This window comes from Nicotiana tabacum, chromosome 12 (assembly GCF_000715075.1).
Source record: "Nicotiana tabacum cultivar K326 chromosome 12, ASM71507v2, whole genome shotgun sequence".
NCBI lineage: Eukaryota > Viridiplantae > Streptophyta > Magnoliopsida > Solanales > Solanaceae > Nicotiana > Nicotiana tabacum.
In genome coordinates, this window is record NC_134091.1 from 98441641 (window position 1) to 98458923 (window position 17283).

Consider the following 17283-nt stretch of genomic DNA (forward strand, 5'->3'; position numbering starts at 1 on the left):
ATAATCTAAAAAACAAAGTTTAAATAATTAGTTTGCCCCATTAATAGAGAACTCACGATCGCCACCACTGTCCTTTCAACCAAAAAGCTGTCCAAACACACACACACACTCTTTCTCTCTCTAAACGTCAATGGCGAATCCAAACTCTGCATAACCCTTTGCAACTGTCCAACCTTTACCTATATATCTATATAACGGGATTACACTCGCTCACACGTTCACTAGCATTGTTACTAACTGGTAATCCAACATTCCTAATCATTAGTTTTGTTCAAGTGTGATTCCAAAATTTAGTGTTAATGAGTTGAAAGTATATAAAATTGTTTTGTGTTCACGTGATTTGAACCAAAAGCAATGAGTTTAGTTGAATCCACTGCAAAAGGCTAGATTAGTCTCTCTGACTTTGTTAGTGATCGACTTTATATAATGTGATTTTATTATAGTGTGCAAAGTTGATTCGGATCTGATCTGTGTTTGAGATGTTATCTCTCATGCTGGAAATGCTGGAAAATTGGACTCAATTGTGGTTAGGATGTTCGTTTCAGCTGCTTTCTTTTTTCTTCCTCTCTATTTTTATTGATCTTAGGTGGATTTTTTGTTTTTGATCTGTATGTAAGGCCTTTTTCAGCTAGAAATACTGAAAGTTGGATTATCAATAGTGATTATTCGTTTCTGTTTTTTTGTGTGTCTATTTTCGTTCATCTTAGGTGAAATTTGATCTGTGAACTGTGTTTGAGGTGAAGGGGAGCCTTGGGGCAACGATAAAGTTGTGTGTGACGTATGGGTCACGAGTTCAAGCCATGGAATCAACCACTGACGCTTGTGTCCGAGTAGACTAGCTACATTACATCCTTGGGGTTCGGCCCTTTCCCGGACAGTACGTAAATGCGGAATATTTCGTGTACCGGGCTTCCCCTTTATTATCTGTGTTTGAGGCCTTTTTCTGCTTGAATTGCTGAAAAGCGGAACATCAATTGTGCTTGGCGTGTTAGTTTCTGGTGATTCTATATGTATTTTTGTTGTTAAATTTTCCCATTTTTATTGATTTTAGAATTGATGTTTTTTTTTTGCAGGTTGATTGGTCCGTATAGTTGCTGGATTTGAGTTATTTTGTTTTTGAGGATAGAGTTAAGAGTTGTTTCAGAATTGTTATTTTATAGAGCAGTTGTGTTTTAGAGGACTTTTCAAGTCCATTTTGAGGAGTGGTAATTCATGCATCATTACCATCCGGGAGGAGTTTTGGTTGATCAGAATTTGCTTGTTTTAGTTTCCTATTGCAGACTTATAGGATCGAGATTGTGCTAATTGTGATCTTGATTATCTGATTTGTTTGGTGTAATTTTGGAAAACCATTCTTTTAAGGAAGTTACTTAGTCGAATGCTAGTTGCAATTGCTCGCATTTTGGGCGATATATATGGGAGATGGTATCTGATGATAGCTTATAGTTTTCATAGTTCTTGGAGGTTCAGGTTGAAGCAAATAGCTAGCACATTGTGATCTTCTCGACTTGAATTTTCTAGAGGTTACAGAAACTCGGACATGAAAAGCCCTTTGCTTAACAAATTATCTAAAACTTTCCGGTCTAAACCGCAATTCAACTGGTTACTCTTGTGTCTTGTCAGTGTCTTGGTTGTAATAGCATTGCTAGGATCATCTTCTTCAAGTGCCTTTAACTCGGTCACTTCCTCTGTGAAGCCTGATATCTATACGAATTACAGAAAGCTCAAGGAGCAAGCGAGAAGTGATTATTTAGAGCTAAAAGGCCTTTCTGTGCGAGAAAATCAGATAAAGGATGTTGGTCTTTGTGGTAAGGAAAGAGAGAATTATGTGCCTTGCTACAATGTGTCTGCAAATACTCTAGCTGGGTTTAAAGATGGGGAGGAGTTAGATCGGCATTGTGAGTTATCAAGAGAACATCAATATTGTTTGATTCGTCCTACTAAGGACTATAAGATTCCGCTGTCTTGGCCAGCAGGTAGGGATGTAATATGGAGCGGAAATGTGAAGCTAACCAAAGATCAGTTCCTTTCTTCTGGAAGCATTATGAAAAGGTATAGTTAATTAAATGATCTTGTAGATGATCTTAAACATGTCAAATTCCGTACTTAACATGCTAGAAGGATGAATGCCTCTGTTTTAAATTTCCGAACTCTTCTGGATTGATGCGTTTGTATGAATAATCTTGAAGTCTTTATGTGAGGTGACAACTATCATTCAACCTTATAATGACTTTTGTTTTCTCCAGGCTAATGTTACTAGAAGAGAATCAAATTGCTTTCCATTCACAAGATGGACTGATTGTCGACGATGTCAAAGATTACTCTCACCAAATCGCAGAGATGATTGGGCTGGGAAGTGACACAGAATTTCTTCAAGCTGGTGTAATTAAATCTTTTGTTCCATCTTTCCATAAGCTACTTGATTGATCCCTTACTAGTTTCCAAAGAATCAATGCTTCTAGTATGCTATCGGTTTCATAGCGTTGGAACTCTGACGCAGAACCATAATTCTACTCTAGAATAAAAGATTTCTCTTTGCTGAATAACAGGTGCGTACTGTACTAGATATTGGTTGTGGATTTGGTAGCTTCAGTGCCCACCTACTCTCGTTGAACTTGATGGCTCTTTGTGTGGGAGCATATGAGTCATCCGGTAGTCAAGTTCAGCTTACACTCGAGAGAGGACTTCCTGCAATCATCGGAAACTTTATTTCAAAACAGCTACCATTTCCATCATTGTCCTATGACATGGTTCATTGTGCTCAGTGTGGGATCATTTGGGACAGCAAAGGTATTGTCCTTGTTGGGTTTTCATGAACTGTGTTTCCCATTCTTATTTCTCATTATCGTTTAATGTGGACTGACCTGATTTACCGCCAGTAGTTTATAAAGACTTGTTTCATTAAGTATTCTTCTGTGTACCTAATTATGATACTTCCTTTATTTTACTAGTCTATTTTATGCTGTGAGAGAAATACTTCACAACTATTGAAGTATTGATCCACAGTATCTTCTACACTATCTACTTTACAACGAACCTCTTTTACAGTCAAAACATCTTCGCCAAGATAAAAGAAGTCTGGTCGATACGGCCAATCTCGCTAGAAACTTTTGGTGATACTGCTGATAAATTTTTTGTTCTAATTTAAAATTCTGCCCCTTCTCTGTCTCACCTAAGTGTAACTGCCACCAGCTGCTGCCCTGGAAGTTAAGACAGTCTTCTTCGTGTGATGATTAACCTTTACTGCTAAGCTGAAGTTAAATAGATCTTCACATTTAGACACCTTCATCTTTTTCTGATAGTGATGAGTTCTAGTTTTTGTTTGTTTATTGGATTCCTCAACAACTATCAGTATGGTAATCTTCTGAGAATTTATACCCGAACAAGTCTGTAATGGCATGAAACTAATAATGATTTGGTGAAGCAGATGGGCTGTTTCTTATTGAAATTGACCGTGTACTCAAGCCTGGAGGTTACTTTATTTTGACCTCACCCATAACCCGGCAGCAGGGTAGTTCTACCAGTTCAAAGAAGGGAAGCATGTCTACTCCTTTGGAAGAGATCACTAAGAAGCTTTGCTGGTCTCTTTTGGAACAGCAAGAAGAAACTTTCGTCTGGCAGAAGACGGTTGATTCACAGTGCTACACATCTGGGTAAGGCTAACAAGAAAGCCAATGTCAAGTACTCCCTCTATATTCTGTTTCTCATATCCTTGAAACTGCTTTTGAATTCGTTTTATTCAGTTGAAAAAAGTAAAATTTGAAAGAACAATAATTTATGAAAGTTACAGCTGATTGTGGATTACTGGAATCAGGATATATTTAGACTAATTTTTGGGTTTAAAAACCTTTTTGTCCCTTCATCTTTCTGAAGGGAAAAAAATACATTTTCTGCGATACTTGCCTTTTGTATGTGTGTATGGTCAGCTTTGAAATAATTCACTTTTTATTGACCTGTTACTTTTATAAGCTCCACTTGACCCCTCCCACTCCCACGAAAAAGTAAAGAAGAATAAGCTTTCTCTCATGTTCAGACTTTGACGTAGATTGTCTTCCATTTCTGTACTATTTTTCAAGTTAAACTTTTACTTTTACTTTTTCAGTTTTCGTTTTTTCCCAGTTGACCTTGTCTAATTGGCTTTTGTTTTTTGATGTAGCAAGCAGGGTATGGTACCACTTTGTAAAGGAGAGGATATGCAACTGTACTACCAGCCACTTGCACGTTGTATATCTGGAACAGGCAGCAATCGATGGGTTCCAATTCTTAGCAGATCTGGTTCGCTGAACTCAACTGAGCTTAAAGTTCATGGCAAGTTTATTTGAATAAACTTGGTTTGTTAACTTTACTGTCATCCTCTAATTTCTTGCCATTCCGGCTCTTTGTTGTTAACATTCAATCATTGCCTGTGTTTTGCTTTATGGCAGGAGTTCATCCTGAGGATTTCTTTGAGGATTCAGGATTTTGGAAATCAGCTGTGAGAAACTATTGGTCTTTGCTGTCACCCTTGATTTTCTCTGACCATCCAAAGAGGCCAGGTGACGATGATCCATTACCTCCATATAATATGGTGCGAAATGTCTTGGACATGAATGCTCATTATGGGGGTTTAAATGCCGCATTGTTGGAGGCAAGCAAATCAGTTTGGGTGATGAATGTTGTGCCCCTTGGGGTGCATAATACACTTCCGCTCATACTTGATCGAGGTTTTGCTGGTGTTCTGCATAACTGGTAAGACATTAAGTGTTAGACACATTAAGATTTATGTGCTCTTGGATATTGTGCATAATGGTATATCAATCTAAAGTATACGGATTAGCTATTCTCTTGCAGATTATTTCAGTAGAAGAAAATCACAGAGCTGTGTGAATGAAGTAGCAACTATGTATTTATTTTAATGCATGTGATCATAAATGCCGAGGGTCTACTGGAAACAGCCTCTCTATCCTCACAAGGTAGGGGTAAGGTCTGCGTACACACTACCCTCCCCAGACCTCACGGTGTGGGATAATACTGGGTATGTTGTTGTTGTTGTTGTATGTGATCATAAATCACCTAATGACATTTACAATTTTGAAATGGATCTGATATGGTGTAATGTAATATGTTAAACTCTATTTGTTAGCATAAAGGAAGAGTAATAAACAATAAGAACCCTGACCTTATCCTCAACAGGATGTTTATCTATGATTCTGAGTCATGATTTCCCATGATATTGGTTACAGTAATTTTATGCTTTTAATGTTTGAAGAAATTCTGTTGGAGACTGATATCAGATGTTCTTAAAATTGGGCCAGGTGCGAACCTTTTCTTACATATCCAAGAACATATGATTTGCTCCATGGTAATGGACTTCTGTCACACATTGCTTCACAAGGATGCAATATAATTGAACTACTTTTAGAGATGGATCGTATCTTACGGCCTGAGGTAATATTATATTTGCAGTCCGCACAATTAAAATATCATTTGTTTTAGAGGGTGTTTGGCTAAGCTTATAAGTATTTTTCGGTTTATCTACGCGTTTAGTAAAGTTAAAAATGCTTATAAGTCAAGTACTTGTAAGTCAAAAATAAGCCAAAGTTCATAAGCTGGTCACCCCAAGCTTATGAAATTTTAGCTTATAAGCACTTTAAGTTTGACCAAGATTTTTACTATTTTATCCCTAGAATATTTCTTTTTAGAACAAAACTCCTACATCGATACTCACTGCCTCACGTATTTTTTCAACCTAAACCACCCGCCTCTTCAAGTCTGCAATTCTCATTGACTATTTAAGGTAAGCAAATTCTCTATTCCTTTGCATATTTGTATCTATGTGATTGTGTATTAATCTTTGAACTATATGTAATAAAAGAGGACATATCAAATTTTCGGTGTATTGCTTTTTAAGTGTTGTAGTGATGAAGACAATGTTTGTTTCTCTTCAGATATTTGTTCTATTTAGGTTTATTTTTTTACTGAGAAACTTTTGTCAATTTATTAATTATTATAACTTATGATTATATGCTTATTTATCATAAAAATTATCTTATCTAATCACAGTTGTATTTAAAATAAAATGACAAATAGAATATTTTGTATTTGAATCGATCTGAAATCTAAAATTTTGAAGAAATTACGCCCTTATAAGTGTAAACAATTCTAAGGTTATTTAAGTCATTTTAACAGAAAAAGAGCGTATCAAATACTACAGCAGCTTATTATCAATTTCAACACTTGTATCCAAACACATAACTGGTTATTTATTAAATCAGTTTCAGCACTTAAAAGTGCTTTTCAACACCTAATGCTTATCAACTACTTCAAATCAGCTAATCCAAACGGGCTCTTACTCGTTCGTTAAACTTAAGCTTGCTTTTCTTAGATATGCTCTATGTTCCCTTTTTTGAGACTTGGGATTTGGCATTTAGGCGTAGTCCATTTATTGTTTTATATCTTTCCTGTTGTATCTCACTTAAGAAGGGGAGCCTTGGAGCAACGGTAAAGTTGTTTCCGTGTGATCTATAAGTCACGGGTTCGGGTCATGGAAGCAGCCACTAATGCTTGCATTAGGGTAGGCTGTCTACATCACACCCTTACGGGGTGCGACCCTTCCCCCGACCCTGCGTGAACGCGGGATGTTTTTTTACACCGAGCTGCCTTTTTTTGTATTTGACTGAACACCTTCAGATGTGTCACTCAAGTTTGCCCGATTCCTTGCAGTTATTGCATGTTTTAACATTTGAGTTTGATTCTAAGAACAAACTTATTGACAGGGATGGGTAATTCTCTCTGATAAATTGGGGCCCATAGAGAAAGTGCGGACGTTAGCCACACAAATCCGCTGGGAAGCCAGGGTGATTGACCTGCAGAATGGAAGTGACCAACGACTACTCGTATGCCAAAAACCATTCGTGGGAAAGTGATCGATCATCTTGACATGAAACTTCCACGATTCAATGATTGACCAGTCCGTTTGCGCACTGCTAATTCTCCTTAACTTCCAATGGTAAAGAGGAATTAGTATCACATGGTGAAGTGAAGTATTTCTTTCTCATTTGTGCGCGCACGCTGCCCCAAAGGTGGAAATATAATTTTTGGAAGCTGCAGATTTGAGCAAGATTTGCTGGAGTAGAGACAGCACATAAAGAAGATTCCTTTCAAAAGATTTATGTAGCAATTCATTCAGCATTGTTTTTGTTCCTCGTTTTTTCAGTTTTTAATATATCTTTTTCAATTGTAATTAAATGGTATTTTAGTGAAGAATCACCTTTTCTTGAGAGCAAGAGATTATATCACAAAATGTATGAATCAATATAAATAATGGTTTCCCGAGATACACCTTTGTCTCCACCTTGTTTTCTAGCTCTACAGATCAGAATCTATGGGCAATCCTGGGTTCGTGACTAACATTTCACTGCATCTTCATTGCTATATTTATATGACTTCGGCAGTTGCTTGACAATTCAGATTCTCTTTATCATCTTTCACCATTCATTAACTTCCAAGTTATTGGGTTGCTGGTAGAAGCATCTTTCCCCAAACTGTTCCTCCTCAAGCCAGTTGAGAATATCTTACGGGTTAATCTCTCCTCTACTTTTCCCATTGAGTTATGCACATCTCGCAAATAAGGTTCCCAAGTGCAAGTACAAAAAGAAAGGCCGTGTTCTATACAGCCCGCTCCAAGCTCCCTGATATAGAATTACAATAACAACGCGTCATTTGACTGTTTTTGTTTGTTTGATCAAAGCAGATCAATAGTGAAAGGGAGCTTTAGCTGCACCTGCAAAGAATAGGTTGCGACCACGGGAACGGAAATACAACTTGGTGTCATGCCTCATCTTTCACCGCATTTTGGCTAAAGATAAGTCTAAAACCATAGCAGTCACCACTCTGTTGTTCTGTTTCTCCTCCTATCCCTAGTTGCCATTTTCTCCCCATACCTTGCAAATATATCAGCTAGATCAAAGTGCCCAACCTCTCTAAGTTTTTTGCTCATCACTTCAAACATAACCACACCTTCCTCATTTGAATAATAATGCAAAAACTTGTTATAATCAAACCTAGGCACCTCAACTTTTTTGTACAGTAATCTCTCTGCATACTTGGTCGCGTCCAACGTCCTTCCTGCCTTAACCAAACCTCCTACAAAAATGGTATCGAAATTCACAAGAGGATCAGATCCTTTCCTCCCTCTCTTCCCCAAATGTCCCTGTAACAACATAACATACGTATGCATTATCGGCTCACATCCTCTTTTTATCATCTCCCTAAATACTTCAGTTGCTTCACTTGCTCTTTTCAACTTTAACAGTGCTTTGATCATCCCATGATAAACACTTATATCAGGCTTCTCTATCTCTTGCACTACGCTATACGCTTCCCTAATCCTCCCTCTACTCACAAGCCCATAGGTTATCGATGCTAATGTAAGATTATCGGCTTTAATCCCTCTCTTTTGCATTTCTTCAAACACTACATAACTCTCTCCTAGCTTGCCTTTCTTGCACAACCAATTGATCACCAACCTGTAAGTAGAAACCCCCAATTCAGACATCCTATTCACTCTCATTGATTGAAAAACCTTCAATGCTTCATCATATCTGTTATTCTTGAAAAGGGTCTCAATCATAGTCTCAACACATTCAATATCAGGTTCAAAACCTTCATCAACCATTAAATTCCAAATCTTTGAGGCTTCAATCACATCACCAACATCACAAAACCCATATATTAACCATCTATAAGTAACCCCATTTGGCTTTATCCAATCTTTCAACTTCAACACCACATGCTTAGCCTCCTCATCAAGCTTATTTCTACAAAGAGCCTCAACTACTTTATTCAATATTTCCACATTATACCCATATCCAAAACCATTCATCACATGAAAAACATAAACACATTTCTTCAACTCCCTAGCTTCAGCTAGAGTTTTTAACCCAACTACATAAGTTTTAGGGGTGACCAATTGACATCTTCCAATTTCTTGAACTACTTCCCAGAAAAGATCAATGTTTCTTGATTTTCCAATTACATCTAGCATTTTGTTGAGGGTGGTGGATGTGTGATTGAAGTGGGGCTGTGACTTGGTAAATTCATAGAATTTGTAAAGGGGTCTCCAAGAATATGGGAATTTGTTGCATACTTGAAGGAAGAACTCATGGGTGAGGTCAAATGGTGTTTTGCAGAGGTTATTGCGGACTTTTTTATCGGATGAGTACTGTTGCTGGTAGAGAATTGTACAGACTCTTAAGAGGTGGGTTTCGTTTACTGGTCTGATGGGGTTTGGAGATTGGAGTTGAGGAGCAAATTGGGCTGCGTTGGTGGCTGCTGATGTGGGGATAATTTGGAGATGACGATGGGGTGCTAGGAGGAATGTAAAAGACCTGAAAATTTTAGGTTTTAACATTTGTGTCACAAAATTATGTAAGGCTGCTTTGAAGTTCAATAGAGGCGTTGTCTTGAAGGAGCAATGAGAAGCAAAAGTCGAGAGGCGGATTCGCTATTGCGGTTAACCACAACATTCAATATAAATTTATCACGCTCATAAAAATTGATACAGAATTTATGTGCTGATATCTCATTATTTTTTGAAGACATTTGCAACTATACAAGGAGCTTTTGTCAATGTTTTCGGATGCCGACAATCACTTTCCGTGTAATGTTCATCCGCCTCTACACTTGACCCCAAATAAATGTATATTCATTCAATTATTCAGATCCTCGCAAATTATATATAGTACATTAAGAAATGTTTTATATTCAGGTGAATAAGATCTATAACTCAAAATAGAAATAAATCTGTCAACCATCAACTTAAATAGCAGATGCGCATAAAACAGTATAATAAAAAAATAATTTATATCTTAGTTCTTTGATAATGTTAATAATTAAAGTCTGTTTGGCCAAGCTTGTGTCTGGTCAAACTTTCCAAAGGAAAAAGAATATTATTGAGTAGACGCACAAGCTGTTTTGTACAAATTGAAAAATAGCTTCTTTTCAAAAGTTGAAGCAAAAGTTGTATTAATTATCCTTTTGGCAAACATACCCCTCGCAAAAAAATTATATATACCAAAATAACTCTACTCAATTTAACCTAATATTTAGCCATTCGAAACACAATTCTCCTGTCCAGAAGTTTATTCGACGTCTCCTCCCTCACGATTCATGTCTTCTCTCTCACGGTAGAAGTGTTTATTTTTATTTTTATGGTAGATTTCAAATATATGGTGACTTTGATGTAAATATTTTTATATTTGTTGAGTGATGTCTTGATATATTTAAATTGTCTTAAAAGAATAAAGTATTTTTTAATTTTATTTTCATATTTTACTTAAATAAAAAGAAAATTTTACCTTAGTCTTTTCCTTACCTTATTCATAATTTGAGACTCAAAAGCACTTTTTGAAAAGTTTGGTAAAAAATAAATTATTTTGCATTAGCGTTTTTTGAAAAACACAAATAAATTCTCTCCAAAAGTAATTCTTTTGAAAAACACTTTTTAAAATAGACTGATTTTAAAGTTTGGCCAAACAGGTTATGAAGCAATACTTCATAGCAATTCCATCTTTTCTCAAACCACAAATTTCCTATTGCGATTTATGTAATTCACACCACATACACATGTCCATCTAGAGTTTTAAGATCTTATAAATAAATAATTGTCATCCTTGAGTGTATTATTAGCATGTTTGTAAAGTAACGAAAACTATGCATCAATGTACTGTCACTATTTAAATGTATTTTTTACGTTGTGTTGAAATCTTTTGAGGGTTGAAATCCTTTAAATGTTACACTGTATATCCTTAGGAGTAACATGTAGCCCAATCCTTTCGTTTTAGACGTGAACCATGTTCACCAATAAGAAGTTTGAAGAAAGAATCCATGATGCCAAGTTCGTTCCAAGTAGAATGAATCAGCCAATTTACCCAAGGGATTAAAGCTGACCAGTATTATTTTTTTTTTTTTTTTTTTAATGATATTACTCCCTCCGTTCCAATTTATGTGAATATGTTTGACTAGGCACGGAATTTAAGAAAAAATGAAGACTTTTGGAATTTGTGGTCCTAAACAATTCAAAAAGGTGCCCACAGTATTTGTGTGAGTATAAAAACTTCTCATTAAGGGTAGAATTGTAAGTTTAAGCAAAATTGTTTCCAAATTTAGAAAGGGGTCATTCTTTTTTGAATGGACCAAAAAGAAAATAAGTTCACATAAACTGGAACGGAGGTAGTAATAGACAACAAACATGAAGGTAGGTTGATTTCATTAAATACCTACCTCTTAGCAGCACTAGTACCAAATTACTATGTCCACCAAAACTTTGACAGATGAGAAGAAGAAATAACGTCCGCTAGGATTTCAGCTGACCATCTGTTTTATGGTATAAATAAACTCTCCAGTCGAACTTGTCCAGTGCATTCTGCAACAATCTAAACTAAGTCCATCATACCATGGTTTTGCCAGAGAATTTCTTAGGCTTCTTTCCTAATGACAAATTACTCTTCCTGCCTAAGAGTAGTTAGTGCATATAAGCAACTATCTAAATTAATCCCAATCGAAATTTAACAAGAGGTCAAGAAGTTCTAAACAACATCAAACTGATCATCATTAGACCTGTTTATGAGTGGCATTTATGTCTTAGATTGGCACAGTACTGACTTGTGTAAGAACATATTCAAATGTAGAAAAAGGATAAAAACAACTACTCTATTTAAGAGAATATTTAGGTAATAAAATGCTACTTTGAGAAATTAAAAAGCAATTATCATCAGGAAATACAGCCTACTTAGGAGATCCGCTAAAAGTTTTACTCTGCTGAAAATGACATAACAGATAAAGAAAAGAAAGACCTTATATACTTTACTACTATACATAAATGCCATAGATGCATCCGAAAACATGCATTATTTCTAAACTGTGTCATTCAAGATTCTTCCTTCTAGAAATAACTTTGTGGCAAGCAGAAATCTTCCTCTTGATTCAGGATTTGTGCATCCTCAACATCTGGTTTCTGAAATTACGAACCAAGCATGAGAGTGGCAATGGTTATTAGTCACAACGATAAATTTTTGAGGCAGCAAGAGATACTTGCCAACTATGACTAAACCTCTAGATTCTAACAGAGTGACTCAACAAGTGTAGAATAGGCTTTAAGACGAGCACAATCAATACAGCAATTTCATAAAGCTTGCCCACTGCAAAGTCCTAAGTTAGATGCTAAGCAAAACTAACTCTTCTTAGGACAGAAAAGCACAAAAATATCATAAAACTCAAGATTATTGGACATACCATCATTTCCAAGTTATAGAAGCGATCCAGCAGCTGCAACACGTCATCAGGGGTAAATTGCAGGTTAAAGCTGTGGCAGTAAGTTTTTCCAGTGACAAATGACAAAGATAAGGTCACGTTAGGCTTCAACCAAAGAACACCTCTCCCTCACTCTTTTTAGTGTGTGGTGTGTGGTCTTGAGTAGGTTGCTTAAGTGTCCGCTTTTTTTCCCCTTTACTGCAGCCAAACTCCTAGCTCATGTACAACTAGTCAAATCTAGAGACAAAACAAAAGAAAACAGAAAAAAGTATAGTTAACTAAACCTTCTCTGGAGGTATTCTGTTAAGCTGTAAAGGACAAAGTGACGATGCATGCCTGCCAGAGAAAGCAAGGTGAGCATGTTAAATATCTACCACGGATAGGAGAATGCAAATTTCACGTGAGCCACTCTATCCTTTATACTTCTTAAGGGGTTGAAAAGACATCAAACTATCATTCCGTTTGAAGAACACACCAATCACCCCTTCCTCTGTTAGAAAATACACACACACACACACTCTCCAAATCACCAAAGAGTAATTAATGTTCAAGTGTGTGCCCATGGTTGACGCTACTTCTTCTCTATCGTAATAATTTGACGAAGTCACTTATAATCAAAATTGATACAGCATCCTATATTTAGACATACATGATGCAAATACATTGACTTCCTTAGCTATCACATTCCCTCTTAGTTGTAACCATACATTGCTTTCACATTCTCTCTTAATTGAATAAGGTAGTGGGCCGTAGCCAAACCGACTAGATCTATGAAAGACTAGGTATAGAGTGAGAATCGCAATGATCTTATGTGTTGTGAACCAAGCAGACTTCCTAAGAGCCTATGGGCTAGAAGTAGTGAATGTGACTAATTCAGTTGGAATTATTGGGCTTAGTAAAAAGTTGGAGAGTTTTATTTGGGATCCAATTGGCAACTGGTTAAAAGGACTAGGTGCTAGAAAGTAGTATCAGTTTATGCGAAATGTTATGAAGTGTCTGTATTCCCTCATCCCCTTTGTCTGAGTTTTGCTTCTCATCCTCATTCTTATCTTTGTCCTTAGTTACTTGTTATTTCAGTAGTTTCCATTGTAATTCATTAGTTTGAGTGTTGCAATTGATATCTCAAGGTTGTAATCACTATTCCAGTTGTTATTAATGCAGTGAGGAATTTCGGTATTGTTACATTATGACATCAAAACCATTACTTGACTTTCATGTAAACAATTCAGCTGAGAATTACACCATAGGCTAGGAATATGTTAAGAAGTGCAATTCAACTACGATGTTTCAAGCTCGAACTGTTGTATTTATCAAAAACAAATTAAGCCTTTGAAGCCATCAAGCTCCTTATTGATGGCTTGTTACATACACACAAGCACTTAGACGAGTACTTATGTTTTTAGTCAAGATTCTACTTAAAAGAAATGAAGTGGTCAAAATTATACCTCAAATTTGTATAAACCATATTCAAATGCATATGATTATGAATTTCTACTTTTCTTTTGATAATCGAGAGATTTCCAACGGCCAATGGTGCACGGCTAGAAAGTCGATGGATAATGAGTCTACCCCTTTACTCTTCTCCGTTTAAATACCAAAGTTTTATCTGCGACAAGGTTTGATCCTGACATGTGCCTAACCCACACGTCAAATGTTGGGCTCTTACTACTAGACCAAGCCTTGGGGCTTATGAGTTTAGTTTTTAACTAGTCATAAACTTTGATATAGTTACCACCTTTTTGGCTTTAACAAGAGCAAACACATGGACGGATAAAGAGGTTACAAAAATTAGGAAACAAAATGAACTGAGTAATTTCAGAAAACAAACTGAAATTACCACTTAATTTGGAGAGAGGATAGGTTTCAAGAGCCTCCAACAACCTTATCTCCAAATCCACCGAAGAGTGGAAGAAGAAGGTTTACAAGGGGAATGAATGTACGGAACGGACATGCCATCATCTTCTTTTGCCCCATTTTGAAATCTTGATTTCCAAAAAGCACTCTGATTCACTCTACTAGTGTACTGTCTGCGTGAGAGAGACTCTATCAATTATTTTTAGATTTAAATTTGTTTACCCGAAAATATGGATAGAGTTGAATTTATACGTAGTTCTATGGGTATGGGATATAACTTGATATAAATCGTAAGAGTAAAATGAAAATATGGAACATTGATTGCAAAGGATGAAAAATAAGCAAAATTGGAAAGAAGATGATTTATGGATTAAGCAAAATGAATCAATCTATATAGCTAAAAAAGGATAACTCTTCAATATAGGAGTGTATGATCTCTCAATTGCAATGTACGTAGAAACTTGGTCCTCTACAGAAATAATAACCAACCCCTTTATAGTGGAGCGATCCTACTTTAAATACAATTAAAAATACATAGTGGAGACCAATGATAAATCGGTTTTTTCATAATTCCTGCCAGGATTCTCTCCCCTAGTGCGGTTGCAACGGCTCTTGTCTATGAGCTCGATATTGACTCGAGCTCGATATCAACTCGAGCTCTCTATCTTGACTCGAGCTCGATTCTGATTCGGAGCCTTATATTGATTCGGGGATAGTGTTGGTCGGTCTCTGCCTCGTAAGTTCGATAACTTCATCATAGTTCGATTTGGATTCGAGCTCGATAATGATATCGAGCTCGACATTGATCAGTCCCTAGGGCTCGAAGCTTGATGACCTGATTTCGGACCTCAACCTGATCTTCGATTCAATGCATTACCATTTCGACCAGTTCGTACGAAGGACTAACCGGTTTTGACCATATATAGATAGTCCCCTCATTTCTTGGGAAGGATGTAGCGAGAAATGATATGATTTTTCAACGGTACGATTAGATATATACTGACGTTTGTATCGAGTCCGATCATGACGTGCGTGATACCTATCCCGTCGGTTCAATTTACCTAGGCATTTAATGCGTATCAGACGATGATCGGCCATTATCGAAATTGAACCGCCATTGCTCTACCTATAAATAACCCATTTTTTCACTTTTAATCACTTTTACATCTCTAAACTCTAAATTTTCTAACTTCTTTCTCACACCTTCTGAATTCATTCGCAAATCTATGATTCTTCTCTGCAAAATCTTTCTTCAAATATACCAAATCTTTGTTATCACCTTATATTCTCGATCTTTAAATACAAAAATGGCGAAAACATCAAAAATCATTCCTCAGAAAGAAAAAAGCTTCTTCTTTACAGCCTACCGCCGACAAAACATCGGTGGAGCCACGACCTGAGGAGTGCGTTCCTGGTGTCACACCCCTTTTATACCCCCCAAAAAGATATGTATTATGGATTATTATGGGTTAAAGATTTTTTCCAATTAAAGTGACAAATTTAAGTAGGGATTATTTTATTTACAGAGTCGCCACTTGGAATTGATTTTTTTGGGTGTTCCAAGTCACCTTTTATTTGAATCCCTAGTCAAAGGAAGATTTGACTCCATTATTATTAGTCTGCAAAAATAAAGTCCGGGTAAGGAATTCTATTGACTGGGGAGAAGGTGTAAGGCATTCCCCGAGTCCCGTATTTCTAGCACGGTCGCTTTATTGACTACATTTGGCTTATATTATTTTTGGATAACCTGTATTTTATTGGTTCTCATGTGTTTACCTATGTCCGCTTTTATTGCTTGATTAGATTTATGAAAATTATCTTGAAATAAGTCACGCATGCGTGTACTCATTTTTGTTTGGCGTCAAGAATCATGTCACGCGTACATGTACACAATCAATAACACATTTATTATTATTCGAAGTTGATTGGTCAAGTCACGTAAACGCGCACTTGTATTATTTTTTCTAAACTAATTTGAAATTATTGTAAGACCAAGAATTTATGGATAGGAAATTATTTGGAAGTCGGGAAATATATTAGTTATTTAAAGTATTGACAAGTTATCCAAACTTAGAAATATTTACTACTACTCTATCTTTGAAATTAGGAGACATTTATCCATTATGGAAGAACGAGCTAATTATTAGTCTAGTGACAAAATTATTGGGCCTGGCAGATTTATACTCAATCCAACCCATGTCTAATTCTTTCTTTCCTATTAAATGTCGTAACTCATTTCTGGTTCATTTACTTGAACTCCAACACATGACCCATTAATATGACAGGATCTTCATTCTTAATTCTAAATAGCAAATCTCATTAAGATGAAATCCTATTCAAAATAATTTGTTGACAAATAGCTTAAAACATGTAAAAAGAAACTATAACATGACAATGTGTATAAATAAAATAACACAAAAAATTATTACATGAACCTCTATAAGAACATCACACAAAACAATGAAATAATTAACAAAGGGAGGATAAGTAATGAACCTTTAAGCAAAATATTTTTTCAGAACTTGATTAATGCAAAAATAATTCTGAGCCGAGCAAGTACACCAAACCAATGGCAAATCGGCAAATGAGCAGAAAATCTAGCGACGAACCTTCTAAAATTCGAGCCCAGACCGAAACTCGATTGTACCTCGTGAGGCTGCTGGTTTTTGGCGTGAGAGAGGTGACTATCAATGAATCTTCACAAGGTATTTTTAAGCTTGAATTTGAGGCATTTTTGGGTCTTAAACAGGGTGATGAATTGCTGAATTTTTCGAAAGAAAGAGGAAGAAAGAATGAAACGAGTAAAAATTTCCTTAGCGCAGAAGAAGAATTTTATTTTTTAATTCTCTCATCTATTTTTTCCTTCTCTTTCTCCCCACATTTCTCTTCTATTTATAGAAAATAAATTCGGAATGTTTTCAGATTTTTTTATTTATTATTTTTTAATTAAAACGAATTCCCACTTCCCATTTTTCTTCTTTTTAAAAAAAAATAATTCCCCACTTTCCATTTCTTTTATTTTTTAATTTCTCACTTTTTTTACTTTTCTTTTTTTATTTTTCACTTATTTTACTTTTTTTTTAATTTGCACTTTCTTTTACTTTTCTTTTTAAATTTTCACATACCTTTACTTTTATT

General features: G+C 35.9%; 2 protein-coding genes across 5 annotated transcripts; one reads left to right on the forward strand and one right to left on the reverse strand.

Moving 5' to 3' along the window:
* The first annotated feature begins 42 nt into the window (after nucleotides 1-42).
* LOC107760029 (putative methyltransferase PMT4) lies at nucleotides 43-7318 on the forward strand. 4 transcript variants are annotated; one of them, XM_075226727.1, is made up of 10 exons: nucleotides 43-240; nucleotides 708-987; nucleotides 1074-2052; nucleotides 2247-2382; nucleotides 2550-2790; nucleotides 3428-3653; nucleotides 4157-4308; nucleotides 4425-4728; nucleotides 5295-5427; nucleotides 6756-7318. In XM_075226727.1, exons 3-10 carry the CDS (start codon nucleotides 1541-1543, stop codon nucleotides 6903-6905), a joined length of 1854 nt encoding a protein of 617 aa, XP_075082828.1. In that variant the 5' UTR covers nucleotides 43-240; nucleotides 708-987; nucleotides 1074-1540; the 3' UTR covers nucleotides 6906-7318. The 4 variants fall into 4 exon arrangements, with proteins under 4 accessions (XP_075082828.1, XP_016433534.1, XP_016433533.1 ...); XM_016578048.2 differs by having other exon boundaries at nucleotides 708-877; XM_016578047.2 differs by lacking the exon at nucleotides 708-987.
* Nucleotides 7270-9669, reverse strand: LOC107760030 (putative pentatricopeptide repeat-containing protein At1g26500). The gene is made up of 2 exons (XM_016578052.2): nucleotides 7763-9669; nucleotides 7270-7670 (listed from the first exon to the last, which is right to left on the reverse strand). Exon 1 carries the CDS (start codon nucleotides 9389-9391, stop codon nucleotides 7865-7867), a length of 1527 nt encoding a protein of 508 aa, XP_016433538.1. The 5' UTR covers nucleotides 9392-9669; the 3' UTR covers nucleotides 7270-7670; nucleotides 7763-7864.
* Between the last annotated feature and the right edge of the window lie 7614 nt (nucleotides 9670-17283).